Below are 25,417 nucleotides of genomic sequence, written 5' to 3' on the forward strand. Positions count from 1 at the left end.
AAAACAACAACAAAAACAATGGCAATTGCAAATTAATAGAAAGTGTCCCACTTTAACTCTCTTTATTCTATATGTATAATAAACAGGACATCAATTCCTTAAATAAATAAATAAATAAAATAAAATAAGAACATCACTAATATGATGTGTATATGCACAAATTATGCCATCCTATAAAAAGTTAAACTTTTTATAAAAGTGCCATTATTACCATTAGGTAAAATCAGTTCATTTAGAGGATACCACATGTAGCACGTTTTTTTGTTACACAATTTTGCACACATTAAACAACAAAGCTCGTTCTGCATCTCTCTCTCTCTCTCTCTCTCTCTCTCTCTCTCTCTCTCTCTCTCTCTCTCTCTCTCTCTCTCTCTCTCTCTCTCTCTCTCTCTCTCTCTCTCTCTCTCTCTCTCTCTCTCTCTCTCTCTCTCTCTCTCACACACAGTAATATATTATTCAGTGGCAGCATGGTGGGTTCCCCTACAGTTTGACCCACATAGTAAAACACCAAGTCATACAGCAGCACTCACAAATACAAACCTACCAACCCAAACAAACCTCTCAAATGCATAACCAGACAAATAACCTTCACAAAGCATTTACTTAATTAGCCAAATACTCTACATATTTTCCCTCAGAACACCTGTGCGTTACAAGGACTGAAAGTAATGGGGATACAGCGTTCAGAGCAGGTTTTAAGTGGAATTTTGATAGTTTATCTTACAGAATTTAGAACGGTATGGTTTAATCTTTTGCAGTATATAATTATAATGTCACAGCCACAAGGTAATATTACACAATGCATCACATTGTCTTTTTTCTCATTATGGTCAGATTTGCTCATTACCTATTTGCCATGCAAAATAGTGCATTTAACTTCTTCTTACATGTGATAAAGCATAATAAATAACATGTTTATCGTTTGGGATTTTATTAAAATGTTATCTTATTGGAAAATGTATTTGCATAAATAATACTAAACAAATATCAAAACTATTGTAATAGTACTGTTTTCTCTGGTTGTCAGTGGCTCTGATCCTCACACTAATGTACAAGTTGCTGTCAATCTCCCTCATAGACAGATGTTACAATGTTGGAAATAGAAATATCATATTTTATACACATTTTAAATAATATAATATAATATATTATAATATAATATAATATAATATAATATAATATAATATAATATAATATAATATAATATATTTTATAATATAATATAATATAATAAATTGCACCTGTGCTGTTTTGGCAGTCATTGGGACTTGGCAAATCTTGGGGCTTTATGGCAGAATGCCATGCTGTCATGAATTTTTTTTTAATGTTTTTTTTTTCCACAGAATAGATTTACCATGGTCTGGTGAGATTCTGAAAGACAGTAGATGGAGGACAGCTTTGTCAGGTTTTCATGTTATCGTAATATCTTAACTATGCATTTTATGGCAAATAGCATGGGACTTGTCTTTTTTTAGAATTTAATTCTAACCTTATAGAATATTTTAAATATGAAAACATTGAATCCTTATAATAATAATTTCATAAGGAGCAAAAACAACAGAGTGCATTTACGGTGAGATTTCAGCTCTGTCACAAATGCCCCACTGTACTGTTATGCTGCTGTGGAGACTGAGTCTCAAATACCCCACATCAGTAACACCTCTGACTACTGCAGATCAAAGACATCCAAATATAATCTCTTCACTCACAGCTGACCTTTGCGATAGAATATGACTGTACATGTGTGTATGAGTATGTGACCATGAGTACGTGTTTAGTCTTAGCAGACAGCCAGGACTTGGTTAACTGAAATGAGAGAAAAAAAAAATATATATATATATAATTATATATTTATATTATATGATATAAACACACACACACACACACACACACACACACACACACACACACACACACACACACACACACACACACACACACACACACACACACACACACACACACACACACACACACACACACACACACACACACACACACACACACACACACACACACACATTTTAGAGCCCAAGTGACAAGCTGTTATACCCCTAAAGATATCTGAGAGTGTATATTCTTTAAAGGGGATGTCTAATGCTATTTCATGCATTCTGACTTATTTACACTGTTAAAGAGTTGGATTCTCATGGCCAAAGTTTAAAAAAAATTAGTTGGACGTATGACAGATCATTTCTCTGCCAAATACACTCCTTCAGGATTCATATAAGTTTCGGAAAGTTTTTTTCGAGTATGGCCCTGTATGACGTCATAAAGGGCGGAATTCCTTGTATGGGCACTTCTCCTGGAAGAGCGCATGCACACATCAAAGAGAGAGAGCAAGAGCAATGCCCATCAGCTTGCTTCCTTCGGGTTACGAAAGCCATTGGCAGCGCTGCCATTTTGTTTTTAGACCACGAAATCAACAATGTCACCAAAGAAGAGTGTTTTTGGTTGTGAAGGAAAGATAACCTTGTTCAGCTTCCCAAAGAACTCAGCGTTAGGGGAACAGTGGATGCAGGAGTTTTTCCGGGGATGCAACAGAGTTGTGATAGTGTGTTTGATTGTTCTCGGCATTTCAGTGACAGATGTTTTATAAACAAGGCCCAGTTCGACACTGGATTTGGCACGCCTCCAGGAGCTCAGCTCAGAGCATATTTGCCTTTTATAAATCTGGTAAAACTAAAGACTCTTCGGAGATATGAAGGATGCAATAGGCCTACTACTCTATAGGTATTCAAGATTAACATGAGATTGGCAGAAACTGTGTGTGTGTTATGTTCCCTTTAATAATTCTTAAACAAGGATTCATGTTCAAGGTTTAATAGTCCAAACAAACAAAACACAAACAAAGAACTAAGCGCTATGGAACACAAAGAGCTAGGAAACACAAGGAAGAACAAAAGAACTCAGACAATCTCCATGAAACAGCAAGCATCGACTGACAAGGAACAAGCAAAACGCAAGGGTTATAAATACACAAAGGTGTAACAAGCTAACAAGACACACCTGGGAACAATCAAGACAAATCAAAAGAGAAAAATACAACTAACTAGAAACATGGCACTAGAAACAGGAAATACAACAAAACTCCTGACAAGACGTAGGGAACATATACCATATACTGGAGCATATAGCAGAGGTGGAGCAGAGGGAGGGCCAGACCCTTGAAGTGGAAGACTGACTGGAGACATGGAGCCAGTGTGGAGCAGAAGGATCAGGCAGCCAGGGTGGAGCAGGAGATCACCACGGCAGAGCTGACGGAGCAGAAGGCCACCAAGGTGGAGCAGGTGAAGTTGGAGACCACCATGGCTGAACAGGCAGATCTGTAGGCCACCAAGGTGCAACTGAAACAGAGAGCACAGAGTTTATTGACTGCCTCACTGGTCGTAATTGGGAGCTCAGGTAGTTCAAAGACACCCTCCTTGGCCATGACAGGGCAGGCAGAGAGTTCTCCGCGTCATGAGGAGCTGTTGTGTCGCCGCCGCCTTGGGAGGAGCAGAGGAAGTGTGTGTTGGCCAAACACACAAGATGGTGGTTACAAGCACAGGAGGTGCAGCTGATGGTGTAAGGACCTCTAAGACCACCAGACTCAGGACCACCAGACTTGGAACCGCCGGCAACATTTTCACAGCTGCACGGGCTGACATCATTGGAGGGTCCGCCACCTTGGGTAACAGTACCCAACACCAAGAGACAGCCTTCGTTTATTCTGCCTTCATTGAGCTGAGGACTCTATCACAGGGTCCAAGATGGCTGAGGGCTTTGGCGTAGTGACCATGACATGAGGAGACTCTGGGTTGGTAGTGGTAGTGGGTTCGTGCTCTAGGTCCATGGCGTGTCAGCTACAGAGCCAGATCCATGTACTGCGCAAGCGTCCAGCTGGAATCTCCCTCTGACATCAGTCGGCTGATGCCATAGTCTAACCTACTCCAAAAACAGTCCATTATTGTCACCTCATACCAAGAAACAAAGATCCCTGGTAAACTCCTCAACAAAGGCAAACATTTTGATAGATGGCGCAAAATTGCTCCTCCAAGTGGCTTCTTACTGCTTACCCCATTACATGGGTCTGCTGTTCTGTTACACAGTGTCAGGGAAGAGGAGAGTCGATGATCTGAATGCAGCAGTTTACTTTAGAAAGCACATAAATAGATCCAAGCAGGAGTAATACAAAGTAATGGATAATACCAAAATCTTAACAAGAAACATACTTCAAAACAAGGCAGATGTAAATCCAAACAAAAACACTAATCCGAACCATGCAGAAGACAAACGCAACAGTTTTACTAGAGGGATGTGAAAACAATGACCGATAAACAAAGACTGAAACACAGGGTTACACAAGATAACAAGGGGCTAACAAGGGACAGGTAATCACTATGGGAACAAACAAGGGTAACTATGGAAACAAACAAGGGACTAGGGAAACAAGGCAAATAAAGGAACCCATGCTGCATTCACGCCATGTCGTAATTACCATAGCCTTGAGGTGAGAACATGTGGCGTTCTATTCGGAGCGGTTTACGTCCTCAGACTGGGAATTATGCATTTCTATGGCAACACTATAAATGCCTAAATTTATCGGCAATGGTCAGGTGGTACAATTCCCATCTTACAAGCTGTAATTACGAGCTCTACGAGGATATGATCTCTTTTTACAAGTTGAAATTTCACAATTAAAGTAATTACAACATGGTGTGAACACAACATAAACACAAGAAGTGGAACACTGAATCAATGGGGACAGAAAATACATATAAAATAATAATAATAATAAATAATAAATCAAATAAAATAATAATACAAGGCTTTAAACACAAAACAGGGGGAACACGACAGGAATTGTAAGAACGTTAGTTAATTAATTTCATTAAATAACATGAACTAACAATAAGTAATACATTTGGTATTGTATTTATTAATCTTTGTTAACATTAAAAATGTCACGTTTTAAGTTTGTTATTGTCATGTTTATTGTTTATATTTCTGTTTGATTCAGTCTCCTTAATGTTCTACAGTAGTTTGCCATTCCTTCTACTTTGTTAATTAGTTTCGTTTCGTTCCCTGCCTGTTTGTTTATATAGTTTCTGATTGATTTGAGTATTCTCTTAAGGTGTCTCGTTAATGTACTCAAGATTAATGTACTCTGCTCCTGTTTTTCATTGTTTGAAATTTGCTTTGGATAAAAGCATCTGCTATATGAATAGTCAATGTAAATATATTTAAAGAACCTCATGCCTCAAACAATGCACTTTACCACACTGAAAAAAACAGCTTATATCTGCATACATTTCTAAATACCTAATCACAGATGTTTAATGTTAGTCTACAGTAGCTCTCTGACTGACATAGACATGCTGTTCACCAGAAAAATTTAAACAGCCTGGTCTTTTTGTGAAGATAAATGACCATAAATGTTTTGCTGGTTAAAGCTGCAGTCCATAGCTTTTTGGGGTTAAAAATTATCCAAAATAATTTTTTGAGCAAGTACATAACCAGCCAGTGTTCAAAACTATCTGCTTGCCGTAGCTCGATTCAAAATGGTAAGCTTGTAATAATGTTTTTAATTCCAGTGGTACTACTGGTGGATTTCCGCGGGAAATTCGAGCATGTCTTTGTGTCATTACGTCACATCTGTACACATAAAGAAGGAGTCTCGGCTAGTAGGCTATATTGCGTGTGAGGATGTTGGAGGTGGAGATGTATGTATAGCCTTTTCTCACAGCACTTGATATAATTAAACTTATCAATTTGATGGCAGATCCAGAAAGGTTAAAACGACAATCACCAGTGAGAACTGGAGATTCACCCATTGTAAAACGCGAAAGACTTCGGAGAAAAAAAGAGACTGCAACCGGCCCATGCGAAAACAAGGACAAATATCGGAAGAGCATTAAATGTAGTCACGCAATGCTGATGTTGTTAACATTAACAATTTGAGAACAAAGTTTAATTTGCATTGATAAGTGCATATGCCATGTGACGTGATATGATAAGTGATGGTTAGATTTAATCAGTGCGATTTACTGAAATGCTTTTTCCCCTTAGTTGGTCAGAACAAAAGTGAATGTTACTTACTTGATCAGACGACATTTTCCGGTGAAAATTCTTATGTTGGCCATACTTCCAAAAAGTAGAATCTGTGATTGCGAATGACAGTATCCACACCAGCACAGTGATTGACAGCTGCACATTCTCCTAAAAACATTGGATTCATCCGCGCTGTGCCATGCCGAGGCACGACGCACGTAAAGTTGATAATTCCGCGAATAACTGCAATTGCAGATTTCGAACAGAGATGGCGACAAAGAGGAAAAACTGCGGACTGCAGCTTTAAGATATTTCAAGGGTTTGGAGAGGTAAACTAGCATACTAGCTTCCAAAATCAACATGCTGGTGACTTTTTACAGTAAGGATTGAATTTTGTATTACATTTATCTGATGAATGACAAGTTTAAATAAGCTGAACTTTATCTAAAGAAACATTTGTGCCTCCTTATTGGTAGCTGGGTTGCCTTGCCTAGTTTACCTAATTTAGATTGTGGCACAGTATACACTGAAAACAACCTAGTTTACACTGTGAGAACACATGCATGAGTACACACATACACAGAGCATGGCACATGTCACAGCCCACCACTTACAGCATGACGTGATGCACTAGTCTCTAATTATCTTACATGTGAGCTCCAAAAATACCACAGAATGTGGCTTGCATGCTTTCTGTTCACACATACACACACACAGCCACACTTTGTTGCGTCTGCATACGTGATGAAATACACAGGAAAAAAATAACACCCTTATCTCCTGCTACTGTTCACTTTGCATTCCATGCACTTGATAGTGTGGTTTTATCTCTGTCTGCTTAGCTTTAGCCACATAGCATTCTGGACAGAAACATTCCAGCATGAGGTAATTTTTCAAAGAGTAATGAATGGATTCAAGAGAACTTGGGCTCACCTTTGATATAGGATGGTGGAATCTTTACTGCATGTTTTGTATGTTCTGGCCAATATGGTAGCCATTTCGGAGATATACTGACACTAAGCGGTTTCACCCAAAAGCAAAAGTTTTCAGCTAACAATGCTATTCAGATTCATGGGCAAGAGTGTCCAAACAGGGGGTTTATAGAAATATTCAGCTCGTCATGTGATCTCAAAATGGTGCCACTCATTTTGCCATCCATGTAAAAAAATAACCGCTTTTATAAGACTGATTTGACTGGAGTCTCATGTAAATGAACATATGTGACCCTGGACCACAAAACCAGTCACATGTCGCACGGTTATATTTGTGGCAATAGCCAACAAAACATTGTATCGGTCATAATTATCGATTTTTCTTTTATGCCAAAAATCATTAGGATATTAAGTAAAGCTCCATGAAGATATTTAGTAAATTTCCTACCATAAATATGAAAAACATTTATTTTTGTGAGTGAATGCAGCACAATTGCAAACATAAATGGAAAACTTTAAAGGCGATTTTCTCATGTTTCGATTTTTTGCACCCTCAGATTCCAGATTTTCAAATTTGTATATCGGCCAAATATTGTCATATCCTAAAAAACCATACATCAATGGAAAGCTTATTTATTCAGCTTTCATGTCATGTATAAATCTCAATTTCAAAAAACTTACCCATGTGTCTGGTTTTTTTGGTCCAGGGTCACATATGCAAATGTGTACATATAAAACTGCAGCTTATTCACTAAGCTATCTGCAATTCAAAGATGGTGGCTGTGGTCGAGAATCACAGATATTGACACTGTTTATTAAAAAATCCCATATTGGTCAAGTACTACCTCGGTCCTCAGCTGATTAATTTGGTGTCTTCATTCTTATTCTCTGCATTTCTTTATGTCCTCCCCTTTGTCTATCAGGTTGAACTTTATTGACTCTGCATTCAAGCAGAATTAAACTGTGCAGTATTGATCTTGCTCCAGCTGTACAGAAGTGGATTATCCTCTTTCCCTCTCCCTTCTTCTTTGTTTCTCAGGAACAAGACCTGCAGCATGTCAATTTTTGGGCATGTTTTGCACTGTTACTTATAAAAGTCTGCTTCTGCCTTAGAGTAAAAAATAATAATTGTAAATAATATTTAAAATAAAATCCCATTGCCACACTGTGAGGTATCTGTGACATAAAAGATGAAATTCTTACAAACAAAGTTGCAACTGTGAGATAAAAAGATCAAATTCAATTTTGAGATAAAGTCAATTACGGGAAATAAAAGTTATCCTATTTCAAAAGTTAATTGCAATTGTGAATTTAAAGGTCACAATTACCTTTTCATTTTTTATTCTTAATTTTATTAATTTATACTACCCTCTCAAACTCACTCTTGCCACTGTACAGACCTCAAGGCGTCTAACCACACACATACACACAGGCTAGCTATGTATGTATGTATGTATGTATTTATTTATTTATTTATTTATTTAAAAGAGACATTCTTATGACAGGATGCAATGGGAGCAAGAACACCAGATGATACTGATTGAGAGGTAAGAATAAGAGAGGAGAGAGCAGAAGTGAGAAGAGTGGAACAGAGGTGAGATTCTGTCATGTTTAACATCTCCATCACTTTCACAGCTGAGAGTGTTTGGGGGAATAGGAATGATTCCCACTTTCACACATGAATGCACACATGCACAAACTAGTTTACCTAGTTATCTATAAGGGCATATAGACTTCTATTGTTTTAATATAAAGTAATTTATAATTCCTATAGGCTAAATCAAACCTAGGTTGTCCATCATTCAGAGCTGAATTGAGAATGACATGTCTGAATTTGAATTAAGGTATAGCAAACAGGATGTAGAATTGCAAATCGATTGAAATGTAAAGAAGTAGAAATTCAGAGATGTTTAACTAATTTTAAACTAGAAAAATTTTTTTAATGTTGGTTTGACAGCCATATTTGAAAGGTTTTTTAGATAAATAGACAGACAGACAGACAGACAGACAGACAGACAGACAGACAGATAGAGCTAAATTCTTCGAATCTGAATTTTGCCAACCATAACTCAAACTCACACCCTACTAAAGGCTGAAAACATTTAGCATTTTTTATAGTAAGCATAGCATGTTTTTATTCCAAACAAGTCTCAGATTTTTTCCTGAACTTGCCTGAATGTCCCCAAATGTTATAACTAAGCATGTATAAAGTTGTTTTTTGGTAACTCAAAGTATGTATTCACGTATCTTGTGTCTGTGATGAATGTAAAAATAAATGTCTGGAATAAATGGTACGCTGTGCCAGGGTGTGGTTCACACACACTTACCATGCTTCACTCAAAAGGCATCAAAGCCACCTCTGCAGAATAATAGAGCATAATAATAGAGCCGGCTCTCAGTGGCACTTAGCAATCAACATCTCTCCCACACTTATGACGGCTAGCACCTACACACTCAGACAGAGCGAGACGGGCACACACTCAGTCTGGTCATTTGCAGAGCTGCATGTTATTTTAGTGAACTTAGATTAATTCACTATAGAAAGAAGCATTTGTTCCTGTTTGCCGCTCTTGCATTAGCCGTACAGATGCTGTGGATTGGCACTGGCATAAGGAGATGAAGCCAACAATTGGACTGCTTTGCCACAATATGAAAATACACCCACACACATACACGCAAACAAAACACAGCATTTATGTTGTAGTAAAGCATTGTGTGAGTGTCTGTCAGATTTGCATGTCTGTTAGAACATCTTATCTCTCTTGAATCACAGATGGAGACTAAAGGCTTACTGTGATTTTGCCAAGGATGTGTTCCCACATCAACATCCTTCTTAGTCCTGGAATAACATTCCTGCCAACCAGATTTAAAATTTAGTTTAGGACTAGTTTTATTTTATTTTATTAATCTGCCTGTAAATAATTGTCTTTAAAAGGGACAAAGCTAATACAACAAGTGCTTTTGAGGATGAAACCTCAAATCATTGGATTTGCCAGGTTAATGGAAATAAATCTTTATAAAGATATTCAGTTTTGTTTGAGATACGTTTTAGCAAGATAATTAGATACTCCAAAGATGAACTGTAAATATTTTGGTTTGTTTTCTGAGTTATGCCTATGCATTAGTCTGCACTTATTAATTTTGGATGGGAAGAAATACAAATCACAAAAATCTATAAACATTTCCACTAGATTGTTGGTGTTAGTGTGGAAGCCTATAGATAAAAAGATCATTTTGAGATAAAGTTTAAAATAAGAAAGTAAGTCATAGATATGAAGTTAAAAAAAAAAGTCAAAATTGCGAGACATAATGTCTCAATGTGAGATATAAAATTGCAATTCTGAGATAAAGTCAAATTTATGAGAAACAGATAGAAACCCGAACTCAGGGGAAAACGTAACTATTTAACAAGGTGATGATTTTGTATAAATTTTACATACAAATATTAGAAAAAAAGGTAAGAAGGTCCACCCCTATATATAACTGTCACTGGGGCGTAAGCAGATCGTATGAAAATGAATGAGATCGTATGAATTCATACGAATCAGCAAACAATTCTTTTTTTTACTCTGAAATTAGCTTACATGACCTTGCAGGGCTAATGTTATTATAAAAAAAAAAAAAAAAAAATGTCATGCCATTCTATTATTGTGCTAAATGATTCCCATGCACGAATGGCCTGTAACAACAAAGAGGCATTATACTACAGAATTTATTAACAAATGTAAAAACGTAAAACCTCCCATCCTCTATAAATCTTCTTTTGGCATGATATATGATTTTCTTCATACAGCGCTGATGAACGGGATTAGGGGTTTTCTGAGCTGCTGTACTGAATGGAATCTGGTTTATTTTCTTTCCCTTCTTTGGTAGCAGCTCTATATCTTCTGTAACATGACTAAAAGAATTATCCTTTCATATTCACACTATCATCATCATAGCCAAAAAGGGACTGAGGACGGATATGTTTTTTCACAGATACAGCAGTCAGGCAGGACAAAAATGCTATGAATGAATCGAAGAATGCATTCCCACACATTCCACAGCGAACAAATTTCCTGGGAGGGTCAACTAGACTGTGCAACTTCCTTTAACTAATCAGAATAAAAGAGCATGTTTCATTGCATCTGTTGTGTTTGACCTTCTCAAAATGAGAGATGAAGAAAAGAGAAGAAAAAGGAAAAAATACAACAACTTTATTACATGCTTATTCTCTGTACTGTATTCTCTGTATTGTCTGAAGATGTTAACTCTCATGTTCCATTTGGGGTCTGAGAGACTCCAAGGGCTACTTGATAGTTAAAAACAACAAATAAACATATTGGGTAAAAAATCACAGCTTTTCATGACAATGTAAACTTGTAAAACATTCTATAACATTAATAATTATACTAACAATAATAACACCCATTGTTAATAATTTGATGAGAACTGATTAAACATTTAAACTTGTTATCTATTACAAATAAAAATGCATGATTATTAAAGACAACAACATTTTATAATAATAATAATAGTAATAATGATCATAATTAATAATAATAATAATAATAATAATAATTGTTGTTATGTTGTTATTATTATTGTTGTTATTATTATTTAATTAGAAAATTACTACTACAGTTTTTTTCAACTGCTTACACACAAAATCCTTACTTGTCACACAATTTCTGAAACCTGACACTCAAACACCAGAACCACACACACCAAATCTGCATAACCATACACTGATTATCTGCCTTCGACTCAGTTTTCAATTTCATAAAACACTTTTTGCAAAGCACAACACACAATTCTCTATGTAACACACAAAAATCTAACAAGTATCTTGATTTTCGTTTTTCAAACACAACCTATCAGAATGCCACACTAATTCATCAGAGCCTCGCACTAACTCCTCACATGTGCAAACACTCATTGATTTGCTTAACACCAACCAATCATGGCCTTAGAATAGTCCTATAAATAGGCCAAAGGTCAAGTTATAGGTTTTTCGGACTGTGTAATACTATATTCACAACCACAAATGCTCACAGTAAAAAAATAAATAGTTTGGTTACAATCTTGCTTTCGTGTTTACCTTGATGTCTCTGCCAATTACTTTCAACCATGTACATAAATGTACATAGAAGCTCATGAAAGAAGACCTTTAGGTTTTGAATAACTGTGTGTATGATATATCTAAAAATATAGTATTATGGCAAAGGTGTTTGCAATAAGACAAATGCATTTTGTGTGTGCAATGCTTGGATTTGTGTGTAAAGTTTTGAAAAAAAAGAGGCAAAGTTTTGAAAATGTGTGTAAGCATTTGAAAAAAAAAACTGTATTATTTTTACACATATATCGTGGGGGCACGGGGACCCTAACACAAATAAGGTAAAGTCAACCTTAACATAGAAGAAGATGTAAAATGAGATGCAAGGATGAAGCAGGGTCTTTCTGTATAGGTCAGACCATCTCAGGAAAAGCCTTCAATGAAATCCGACTGCTTCATTTATAGTTTAATGTTACTCTTGCTGTTTTGTGTTGTATTTGAGGCTGTGTTTCTGCTCTGCTCTGTTCTATGCTGAGCTATGCTGCTGATCTGGGTGTAGTATTGATGCCCTGCTGCCCCAGGGGGCACATTATGTATGTGTGTGTGTGTGTGTTTGTGTGTGTGGCTGAGTCAGCGATTGGCTTGCACTGCAGCCCCTAATGTGAAAAAAGCACCATGAGCTATTGTTTTCACACACATATACACACGTCATCACAAAGCACTGACTCTACCAATTATCCACATAAAGCTATGAGGGTTTTATGGCCCATACTGTAATGTCTTCCTGACCTTCCATTGAAAAGACATTTTATCAGGTGATTGATGCTGTGCTGAGACGTTTTCAGTTATTAGATATTGACAGTAGATCTGCCTTGTCTACATGCCCTGTTCCTATTTCAGCACCATTGCTTAACCAGTAGGACTTAAATGAAATTGCCCACCACTAGTAACCTAAAGCAATTTCTTTTTCAGCATGACATTCACAAAACACTCTACACACCCACAAACACATACAAGATGACCTCTATACACTATTTGTCAGCAAATGAGAATGCAGGATTGTTACCGCAGTGTGATATTCTTGGAAAAGTGTAAACACACACACTTCTCACCTTTTCATTTTAAGATAGATAGACACAAGATCACAGTAATACACATTCACACAAACTCATTAAGCTCTTACCTTGTTCAGAGTTTCAGTACGATCCAAATCCAGAAAGTGTTTATATATGTGAGTGTATGTGAAGCTCAGATTGAGGGATTACTTTGAACACGCTGTTATGCATTCACTAGCTCTCTCTCTCTCTGTCTTTCTGAAACATTCTCTGATTCAACAGCAACCCATGTGGTTATTCCATCTACATGAGTGGACTTTGACACGTGCACTTAGACACGAAATGTCCTACTGTATCCAAGTATGTGTTTCTTCATAAGTAGATTCCAGCCTGTGAATGTGACAGTACTCTTTTCCCAACAGCTCTCTCTCTCGGTCTCCCTCTCCACTGCTGACTCCAGTGCACGGCTGATTTCTGCAAGGTTTGCTCTCGCTCTCTCAGTTTCCTTTCTCTCTCACTTAATTGTCCATCAATTTTCTCTAAACCTCCCTTTTCTGCCTCTCTCCCTGTATGAGTATTTTTCGCCTATATCCTTCCGTCTTTAAAAGGCCACAGTGCAGATCTCTATACCGATAAATGCCAACAGATCAAATCTGAGAGACATACGACCACTGACAGCATAAAGCCCTCATTTCAGCTCAACTTGATTGCATAACCTTTTGATTTTCTACTTGTTTTCCTTTTTCTTCTAGGTGGAGTGAAGCAATAGAGATGGAGGGATGCTGCCAGGGGTATTTACATTGGTACTTTACAATGCCTTGAAATGATATACCAGTCAAAAGTTTGGAATAACTTTTTTAATGTTTTTGAAAGATCAGGCTGCTCACCAAGGCTACTTTTATTAGATACAATATACAGCAATACAGTAAAAAATAAAGTAATACTGTGAAATATTATTACATTTTGGTGCTCAATTATCAACAATGTTTTTTTATTAAAAACCTAACTATCAAACATTTAAACAGTTGTATATCACAGCAGGAATAAATTACATTTTAAAATGTATTCAAATAGAAAATGGTTATTTTAAATTGTAATACTAATTTACAAAAAAAAAAAAAAAGTAAAAGCCTTGACAAGCATATGAGACATCTTTCAAAAACATTAAAAAAAAATCTTAATTATTTTAAACCTTTGACCGGTAGTGTATAGATGTGGCATGTAGTTCTATTTTGACTTTACTTCCCACAGACAGAGTATACTAGACTGGTGTAGAGTATACATTAAATTGGCCTATACAATATGTAGACTTATTATAAAGACTGATGTAAATGCATGCTAAATATGCATTATACAGACTCATTTACAGTATATAAGAATACAGGTTGAGTGCCCAGTATACAGATGTACTATATAATGAATATATAATGTATATATATATATATATATATATATATATATATATATATATATATATATATATATATATATATATATATATATATATATATATAATATATATATACATTATGGATATATTGATGTAGAATATATGTAGTATAGAGTAGACTGAGGTACAGAACTGGCATCACTTCGAGGTCAATCAAAGGTCATATCTTTCTGTTCTGATCTCTGAAAGAATGCTTGGGAATAACCAACTGAAAGAGATTGTTGAGAGGAGAGATAAAAGAAGGAAACAAAAGAATTCTGTCTAGAGAGATGGAGAGAAACAAAGGGTATTATGTTATCAATTCAATTATGCATGAGTTGGACAGGTATAAAGGCAGGTTTATATTTAGGCCATGGGGAAAAGACTTGTGTAAAAACAAAATATATACTTTTAAAATGTATACATTTAAATGTAAAATAAAATTGATATAAGTTCTTATTAATGCTAAAATAAAATATATTTCAAAACGGTTCAAAAGTGACCAGAAGTATTATAATTTTAAACAAAAAATGTGTTGCAAATTGTATTATCAGCATAGAGAAATTGTAACTTGTTGTCCCTTTAATGACAGATTCAATTTGAACTCTCTGCAAAGTCTATGCAAAACCTGATGGATCATGTTTTGAGAATGATCCAAAAGGTTTTGATGGATGCAATAAAATCTGTATATACAAAAAAAGGATTTGGTCGTGTACATCTTCTAACGCAAAGTCCACGCCTTCATTCCTGCACTTGATGCTCTTATATGTGGAAACAAGATAATAAGCTCTGATCTGCACAGTCACTGTAACCAAACTAGCTTTCACTCCATCTATTTATATGCAAATGTACACTCCATAAATTATGCACAATTTTGAATGTTTGAGACATTACCTGCCGCTGTGTGTGAGAGTGTACTTAGAGTCTGTGTGGGTGCCTGGACTGATGGATTGCCTGCAGTAACTATCTGTGAGAATAACTGCATGTTACTAACTGTGTCAGCGAAACATGCACAGGTTTACCAGCATCACACACACAAAATATTGATCACTTGTGTGGACCGAATAATTGCTGACTATGAAACCTGTCCAGCATTGTTCAGTCACTATTGCATGGAGAGATATATGGAGTGTGGGTGAAAGAGAAAGAAAATGTGGCTGAAATGAAAAAGCATTGAACATATAGACAGTCTATTTGATATACTTTTCCAATAAAAATGAGGTAACCTGCTGTTTTGTCAATGAGTCATCAGATTCCAGGTGCCCTTCCACTTCCTGCTGCAGTTGCTAGGTAACTGCACACATCTGCATCCAAATTCTTAAGAACCACATGCACACCTATTCCTCAAGACACCTGCTGAACTCTGACACCAAGGTGTTCATTGCCATCTTATGAAACCAAAGACCAGTTCTAATGATTTTTTTAAAATTAAATTTGAATTAAAATTATTATAGAGATTGTGAACACATTTTCCCGCAGAATTCAGCCAGAGCAGAGATCCTTTAATGTGAGTAGCAAGACATTTCACATGTTTAACAAGCCTATACATCTATGTAGCCTACATTCAAATAGTTAGAAATGCCAGATGCATATTTATTTTTCTATTCATATTCAAACATACATGGAATGCTGATTTATTAAACATTGTTACAGTTTTTTTCCAATTGCTAACACACAATTTTGCAAGCTAGGCTGGTTTTATCAAAATACTTAACACAATTCACAAAACCACACAGCAAAAATACCTAATATATCCTGAAAAATGAAGCACTGCAACCAAAACTACATACAGTATAGCATTATCAAAATCAAACTTTTGCACGAAATGGCACACACTTCATTCATATTACCAGATTTTTGTCTAACCAACTACACCGTTGGGCATATGAAAAGCACTATCATCTTTAGTATGCTTTGCCATAATAGTTCAAATTGTAGAAAATTCTTCAGATTGTTCACATGCACAGAAATATTTGCAGATACACACACATGCTGTTGAAACTTTTATGTTTTTATTTTTCACCAAACAAGTCAGTGCAACAGCAGATATATTTCCATTGGACTGAATGAAAATATGCCCACAAAAAACAGTAAACTGAAAAAGATTGAAGTGTTAACAATTAACCATTGAGGTGTTTGGCCAGCTGGCACATGTATTGGCAAATTAACTCATGTAGTGTCATTTTGAATGGCAGTGTTTTGAAATGGCAAACATGTGAATTTATGTCAGATTGTTATGTTTTATGCAGAGAATGCAAAATGCGTGTAAAGCAGAAAATGTGTTTAGACTTTTGGAGACTTGAGAAGAGGTTTTGCTCTCTGTGTGTCAGTTTAAATAATTGGGCTGTGCATGTCATTTTAGTGTGTTAGCAATTGGAAAAAACTGTAATACAAAGTGTTTTATTGAATTTTGACCAACGTCATCACATTTTGAAATATCTGGCGCCCCCTGCCGGACATTCTGATGAATGACTGCTAAAGCGATGTTGCATTTAAAATGATAATTAATTAAAAAAATTAAATTAAAAAAATTATTTAAAAAAATCAGTTTTATTTTTAAATAAATAAATATTGTAGACCCTAAATCAACAAAAAATCCTTATTGCAATTCATTATTTATCAAGTTTTCACAAAAGCTCGAGAGTCTGCAGAATGTTCTGAGGGGAAAATCCCTCTTAGATTACTCACTTCCTTTCTTTCTTTTCAGGAAGCCAATAAAAATATATTGACGGGGGAAAACTATATAAAAAATAGCAGAAGTGATATTAAATTCGCAAGTTCAAATGACAATGAGGAAGTTAGCCTATATATATTATATACATTATTTGTCATAAAGCAGTTTGCAACATATTCGATTCTGTATTTAAATAATGAGGGGAACATGTTATTTGGCATATAGGCTACATTTTATATGATTAATCTCTTGACCTCGCTGTCGAATCTGAGTGACGAAATTTGATATCTAGGACAAGTCTCTGTGAAAGGATCCGCCTCTCTTTGTTTCACTTCTTAAGAAACAGGAATTGCTCCCTGCAGAAGGTTATTTTCCCCATGCAAAGATTATATTTATATACAAGTTATACAAGAGGACTGACTTGAGTTGCTTCACTCTTGAACCACTTAACCATGCAAATATTTGAGCTGAACGTGGGAAATTAGATCGTCACAATTCAAGTAAGTCCATTAAATGAACACACATGCTAAATTCAATTGCAGTAGCCTACTTTGTTACAAAAATAATAAGTTTACGTGCAGCCTAATGTTAGCAGTTTTGGAAAGAGTCTTAACAATTATTTTGTTATAACTTTCCTGAGATGTAGAATGTTTCTTTAATAGAGTTCAGAGTGGAGACCAGGGCTAGCTACAAGTTTTTGCTCGCTCATCTCTCAATGCCTTTTGTGAAATATAAATACTTTAAATACATAGTATTTCACAAGTATAACGCATGTATTTAAACAGTATTATATGCAATGTATGAATTACTTTCAGCAGCAAAATATTACTAATGAAACAGCAAAAATGGAAAAGGCACCATCAAATATAACATTAATAGTAGGCCTAGTAAGTAATAAACTGTAGGCTATATGTATATAATTACCAATGTGATAACCTGACCCAACCAGACAAGAAAGAAATACACTTATCCTGAGGTTTCAACTTCAGTTAAAATCTTGTGCCAACTTCCTCATGTTACAACTAGCCATGGTCTCTTTTAGATCTTTTGGTAAGGAAGCAAGTTGTATTGTCTTTAGGAAAGCTTATACTTTGTGTATAACATATTGTTGTCAACAATATTATGTTTATTGCAGTTTGACTTGGGGGAAAAAAAGGAAGGAAAATATATGGAACTGATGAAACTCATATTGTTGCCCCTGTTCTGCACTTGTTTCCATGCCCACTGTGCAGGCTCTGCATATCCACACAAGCCAACATGTAGTATTGAAAATGCCAAAGCAGACTGTAGTCATATGAATCTGGATGTAGTTCCAACCAACTTGCCCCAAAATATCACCGCATTGGATGTGTCTCACAATAGATTAAAAAATCTGTCTTCCTTGCTTTTGTACTCGAATCTGGTGAATGTAGATGCCAGCTACAACTCTTTAACTGCCATAGAAAAGGATCTATGTCTTTCTCTGCCACACCTGCAAATTCTGAATGTCCAACACAATGAAGTATATTTGATGAGCGAGAAAGACCTGAAAAACTGTTTTCATTTAACACAACTGGACTTGTCTGACAATCGTCTGAAGCTAAAAGGGGAACCCTTCTCTGTTCTAAAGGTATGTTTATGAAGACACATTTTCCCACTCAGGGAAAAATATGAAATACAATCAAAAGTTTGAGGTGTTTACTCAAACCAATTACTGATTTCATGCTATGGCCTCTTACTGGAAGAAACATTTTCCAGTCTGTTATGGTCTAGATAATACATTTCAATAACATTTCCTCCCTATTTAGAGTTTGACATGGTTGGATGTATCTCGAAACAAACTAAAATCTGCTAAACTGGGCATACAACCTCAGCTGCCAAATCTGGTGACCCTTGTTCTTTCTGGAAATGAATTTTCTGTACTGCAAAAGAATGACTTCTCATTCCTCAGTAATTCCTCTGGATTTCGGGTTCTGAAACTCTCGTCTCGGTCTCTTAAAAAGGTAAGAGGAACAGAATGTGACACATGTTAGGTTACTTTCACTGCACATTAGAATCTATATAAAAAACCTTTCAGTGTTTCAGACTCCACCATACTTGTTTGCCACAGTGTGTGTTTACTCGCATCTACCCTTATCTTTCTCGGAAAGCTGTTAGGACCATATTACAGTATTGGTGCTCAGACAACTGGACTTTGCTGTGATGTTTTCATGATGTAATAATATTGAAAAACGTTTGAGTCTGATCATTTACATGATCTAGAAATCTCATGCTACCTTATGAAGTGTAGTATTACCAAGTCCTTGTGTAACATGAGAAAATTAAAAAATAAATGCAATTTGAGCTAACCTTAAAAAAAAATGGCAGAAAATTAGTATGTTTAAATGCATTTTTTAAAAGTAAAGTTTTAGCTAAACTTAAAAACAATTATTTGTCTTTTTAAAAGTCATGAAAATGCTCCATTCCAATGTAAATTGCCCAATTTTTTCAAAGTTGATCTAATAAACCTAGAAAATGTGATTGTAACTCAGCTTCGTAACTCATGTATACACACTTATTTCTTCTAAAGACAGAGATGATGGTTAATCCTTCAAATATTAGATTATGCCAAATCGACGTGCGCTTCAATTCGATTAATCGTGTAGCGATTTTTTTTGTGCTCGGCTTTTGTAGCCCTAGTTTTTTAACTGTGCATGTTAAAAACTAGGGCTACAAAAGCCGAGCACAAAAAAAATCGCTACACGATTAATCGAAATGAAAGCGCACGTGATTTGGCATAGGCTGCGATTATTTCTGCACATCTTGTCAGTGCAGCACAGCTCCGTGATCAGTAGTAAATGCTGCTCTATCTGAAAGCCAGAAGGTGCTCTTGTGCAGACACTCCAAATATGTATGGAACACCAAATGGGTCACATTTCATGGCGTTTGCGCAGCAAAATCGCCGTCATTATCCGCCTTTTTCGACCAAGCCAACAATGCCGTTTCTGACGCCGCAGGCCATCCATAGTACACCGTAATTTACGGGGCTTCCGTCTGACAAAGACGGTGTTAAAATTGGCGTTTTGTATAATATTATAATAAGTCCGTCCCTTTTCTTCAAAGTTCAGCCCATCTAATGAAGTAGGTGGAAAAGACCTATGTAGTAGAGTGTCGTTCTGAATGGAGATCCACCTTACATTTACATTTACATTTATTCATTTAGCTGACGCTTTTATCCAGAGCGACTTACAATTGCTATATATGTCAGAGGTCGCACGCCTCTGGAGCAACTAGGGGTTAAGTGTCTTGCTCAGGGACACATTGGTGTCTCACAGTGGATTCGAACCCGGGTCTCTCACACCAAAGGCATGTGTCTTATCCACTGCGCCACCACCACCACACCTTATGGGTCCTGTTTATCTAACGTTGTTACGACTAGTTTTTGGACTTTTATCATGTCATATTTTTTTATTTCCTCATTGGGCAAGTAGTGTCCAGAAAAGTGCCCTTTTCACTGTATCATATACTTTGGATTTCCCAGAAAAATGAATCACCTTCAGGGCAGTAGACTGCGTGCACGGGTAGCAGTTTCGTTTTGCTCTTAATGACAGGGGTTCGACTCCAAGGTCCGACTGTATTCTTTTCTCTTCGTTTCGTTTATTTTGTACAGTGGCGCATTGCTGCCACATAGATATTATTTTTTCCACTCTATTATGTGGTAATAACGAGATGTTATGTCGTTTTAACGACATCTTTTCTCGTAATAACGAGATGTTATGTCGTTAAAACAAAATATTTCACAAAAGTTCATTATTTGCATGTGCTTTAAAGCCTTGCCAGTTAAAAATTTCATTTGCATGCTGATGCACTGTTCTAACATGTGCTTTTCTGAGCGCGTACACCCGAAGCTCACAGGAACTAACAGCCTGTCAAACAGCGCCTGTTTACTGGACTAAGTTATCTTTAGAGTCTCATTGCGCTAATACTGTCAAATACCCAAAAGGTTTACATAAACAGAGTTGGTTATGTCTAAAGTGAAAGCAAACATTTGAGAGAAAATCTGGTGTGTGTGTTATGCGTGTATATTATATGCGTCGCATGCCGGTCTTAAAGTGACAGTAGCCTAATGGTAAACATGCTGCTGCTTGTCCTTAAATGGATAGTTCTCCAAAAAATAATTAAATTGTCATTGTTTACTCACTCTAATGTTGTTCCGAACCTGTATTAATTTCTCTCTTGTGCTGAACACAAAAGAAGATATTTTGAAGAATGTGGGTAACCAAATAGTTGCTGGTCCCCACTGACTTCCATAGGAGGAAAAACTATACACTGGGGACCAGCAACTGTTTGGTTACCCACATTCTTCAAAATAACTTTTATTTTCAACAGAAGAAAGGAACTTATTTGGGTTTAAAACAACTGGAGTAAGTAAATTATGACAATTTTCATTTTTTGGGGAAACTAATCCTTTAATGTTATTAAAACAACAAAACACAAAGAGAAAATCACTCACTGACTGAGATCTTTAATAGTAGTTTAGTAGTTATAATAGTAGTTTATACTTATAATTTATACAGTGAAGTCTAGTGTTTTAATTTAATATTTGTTCATTTAATACTTTCTTCAGTGCTACTGCTAAATACACCTACTGTATCTGAAAACAATAAAGCACTGTTTATTTAATTTGTATATTAAGTGTTGTCTTTTGTTGGACAAGAGGTTCATAGATGCGCTCTCATGTTTGGAATGATGCGTGTTGCTTTTTCAAATGCACGTTATAAGTGACTCAAACTCACACTGCTTTCAGATGGAGCAGCATTTACTACTGATCACAGAGCCGTCCGTCACTGACAAGCTACGCAACAAATAATCGCAGATAAGCCAAATCGGGTTAAACACAATTTCATGTTAATTGCGATTAATTGTGCAACCTTATTTTTTTCAATGTCATGCTAAAAAGTGTACTTTCTTGAACCTGGTTTGGCTCTACCATTCTCACTCCAACAAACTTTGTCTTCTTTTTCAATTGTTTTGTTAACTCAGGTCGAGAAAGGCTGTTTCCAGGCTATTGCTAGAATATCTGACTTGGTTCTGGATGAGAGCAGGCTCAGCTCTCAGTTTATCACCAATCTTTGCGAAGAACTTGCTGGCACAGCTTTGCAAAACCTTTCCCTTAAGAACACTCTCCAGGTGACACTTTCAAACATGACTTTTCAAGGTCTAGAGAAGACTAACATCACAGTGCTTGACCTCAGCTACAACACAATGTCAAAGATTGCTGATGGTGCATTTCAGTGGTTTCCCCGACTGGAATCTTTATCCCTGGAGCATAACTCCCTTAGACACCTAACTAAGGACACCTTCAGTGGACTGGGAAACCTAAAGCAGCTTAACCTGCAGAAAGCACTGATTAAGAGTCATACATCATCCTTACCAATTATTGAAGACTTCTCATTCCACCATTTAGTCCAGTTGGAGCATCTGTGTATGGGAAATACAGCATTCCGAGAGATAACAGAGCACATCTTCTCTGGACTTCTGAACCTGAAGACACTGGATTTAAGTTGGAGCATCACAGGGTTGAAAACAGTCACAAACAAAACCTTTGCTTCTCTGCAAAAATCTCCTCTCCTTGAGACTCTTAATCTTACAGCCATGGGTATAAACAGGTTGGGGCCTGGTGCCTTCTCAATTTTGGGCAACCTTACTACACTCCTACTTGGCCGAAACTTCATTAATCAGCAGTTGAAAGGGGATGAGTTTGAGGGCCTAACTAGCATTAAAGAGATTGACATGTCTATAAACCAGCAAAGTATTTCCCTTACCAATGCATCATTCATCCACGTCCCTACGTTGAGGATTCTAAAGCTAGGTCGTGCTCTAAAAGGGACCCTAGATATGGAACAATCTCCATTCAGGCCACTAATCAACCTCACAGTTCTAGATCTCAGTAATAACAATATTGCAAACATAAATGCTGGCATGCTGACAGGGCTGTATCATCTGAAAGTGCTGAAAATGCAGCACAACAACTTGGCTAGGTTGTGGAAGACAGCCAACCCTGGTGGTCCAGTGTTTTTCCTCAAGGATGCCACAAAGCTGACTCTGCTGGATCTGGATTACAATGGCCTAGATGAGATTCCACTTGATGCTTTGCGTGGCTTCTCTGAGTTACACGAGCTAAGTCTCCGTGGGAATCTCTTAAATCAGCTGCATGCCTCTATTTTTGATGACCTAAAGTCTTTAAAGTATTTGCATCTTCAAAAGAACCTTATAACATCCGTCCAACCTGCCACATTTGGCGTGCCGCTGTCCAACCTGTCAGAACTTTCCATGGACCGCAACCCCTTTGACTGCACCTGCGAGAGCATCCTGTGGTTCTCCGAGTGGCTAAACTCCACCAATGCAAGCGTTCCTGGATTTCCTCAAAGTTACATCTGCAACACCCCAAATGCCTACTTTAACCGCTCAGTCATGAACTTTGACCCATTGTCCTGCAAGGATATGACACCTTTTAAGGCACTGTACATTTTGAGTAGCACAGGGGTCTTAATGTTGTTATTTACAGCTTTCCTGGTGCACTTCCAAGGATGGAGAATCCAGTTCTTTTGGAGCATAATGGTAAACCGTATGCTGGGGTCACTGAAGGATGAAAGCGTTGCTGAAGGTAGATATGTGTATGATGCTTATATCATTCACACTGCTAAGGACAGACCATGGGTGGAACGAAGCTTGCTCCCCCTAGAGGACGAAAAATTTAATTTTTTCCTTGAAGACAGAGATGCAATCCCTGGCTTTTCTCAACTTGACACCATTATTGATAACATGGGACAATCCAGAAAGATCATTTTTGTTATCACAGAAATGCTTTTAAAGGATCCATGGTGTAGGCAGTAAGTAAAATTACTCAATCTATATATAGAAAAAGGCATACCTACAATAATATTTTGTCACCATTAATTAAATACAAACCACTAACCATTTTCGGTTCTTTAAGGTATAGATTCAGATCCTGAAAAAAAAACACCTCACATATTCACCAAACACAAGCTTCCTTTTCAGCAAGTTATTGAAATGCACAGGTATTTCAGCTAATTCAAAAGTTCAGAAGTATTTACACTTTTTCCTCCTTTCTCTGCAGATTCAAAGCACATCATGCACTTCACCAGGTAATGGAGGAGAATCGTGACTCCTTGATTCTGATTTTCTTGCAAGATGTAACTGATTACAATCTGAACCGCTCTCTGCATCTTCGTCGTGGCATGTTGAAACCTTGCTGTGTTCTCAACTGGCCGTTACACAGGGAACGTATCCCAGCTTTCCATCAGAAACTTCGTTCTGCATTAGCCTCCACCAACAGGCTTAACTAGAAATTATTTTTCCATAATGTTAATTTTGTGCCAGGTCCAGGTCCTTACTTGAATTCACGTTCATATTTCTTAACACATTTACAGTTGAAAAGAATTTGCAGGTCAGATAATATTGAGTGATGGTTCCTTCCAAAGCCAGCCACCTAGCAGAAATTACATCAAATGGCTTTGCAAGGAAGCTACCAAAAGTGACCTGTCAAATTATTTTAATCAAACACATACATTTATTGTGATTAGAAGTTTCACTACCTTTTTATCCTCTTTAGTAACCTCAATACCATAATCCATTTACAACTCCAAACTAGATACTTGCAATAAGGCCCAAATATGTCTAAGGTGCTATTTCCTTATGCCCAAAGAGATAAGTTTACACAAACTTGCATTTGTGAACATAAAAATGTAATTAAATCTGTCCATTTGCTGGCCACTTCCATCAGATCCAAATAGAAAAGGTAAAAATATGTATCTAGCAATCACTTTCAATGATCTGTTGAACTATAAAATATACAGTATTTTTTTATTTATTAATTTATTATTTTTTCCCCTCAGTTTCTCAATAGTTTTTAGTCAAACAAAATACAGCAGAGCAGGATATGTTTTTGTAGATTGAGTAGCTTTGGGATTTTGCCTCGGGTACTATTTGATTGTTTCAACCTGAGAAGGAGTAATAGTAAAAAACTGATGATAAATGTTGCACTTTGTTTGTATTTAAAATCAATGTTAATGCTAAACAATGTAAATACCAATGATGTCACTAAGAAAGCAGCTCATGTTTGAGTATTTTCGAATGCTAACTAATTGCTTTTTGTTTTGGTACAATGCAGCCACCCAGTGGTCATTTCTTTACTCCACAGAATGTTTCTCTGTTTCTCTATAAGCACATTAAAATGCCATTTGACATTTCATATATATCTATCTATATCTATCTATA

General features: G+C 36.5%; 2 protein-coding genes across 3 annotated transcripts in view; one reads left to right on the plus strand and one right to left on the minus strand.

Annotated features, from left to right (window-relative positions):
* sorbs2a (sorbin and SH3 domain containing 2a) overlaps positions 1-13,685 on the minus strand; it is a 69,219-nt gene extending 55,534 nt beyond the window's left edge. The window contains exon 1 of one of the 2 annotated variants that reach the window (XM_082164407.1): positions 13,184-13,685. The gene's annotated coding sequence lies outside the window, so the exon portion shown is untranslated. The remainder of the gene's footprint in view (positions 1-13,183) is intronic. The other variant, XM_082164398.1, reaches the window with a different exon arrangement.
* Positions 13,686-17,447: 3,762 nt separating this feature from the next.
* tlr3 (toll-like receptor 3) lies at positions 17,448-25,391 on the plus strand. The gene is made up of 5 exons (XM_082163317.1): positions 17,448-17,658; positions 18,294-18,767; positions 18,946-19,140; positions 22,160-24,009; positions 24,258-25,391. Exons 2-5 carry the CDS (start codon positions 18,327-18,329, stop codon positions 24,484-24,486), a joined length of 2,715 nt encoding a protein of 904 aa, XP_082019443.1. The 5' UTR covers positions 17,448-17,658; positions 18,294-18,326; the 3' UTR covers positions 24,487-25,391.
* Positions 25,392-25,417: the final 26 nt, after the last annotated feature.

Source organism: Leuciscus leuciscus, assembly GCF_965113295.1.
Source record: "Leuciscus leuciscus genome assembly, chromosome: 3".
Taxonomy (NCBI): Eukaryota; Metazoa; Chordata; class Actinopteri; order Cypriniformes; family Leuciscidae; genus Leuciscus; species Leuciscus leuciscus.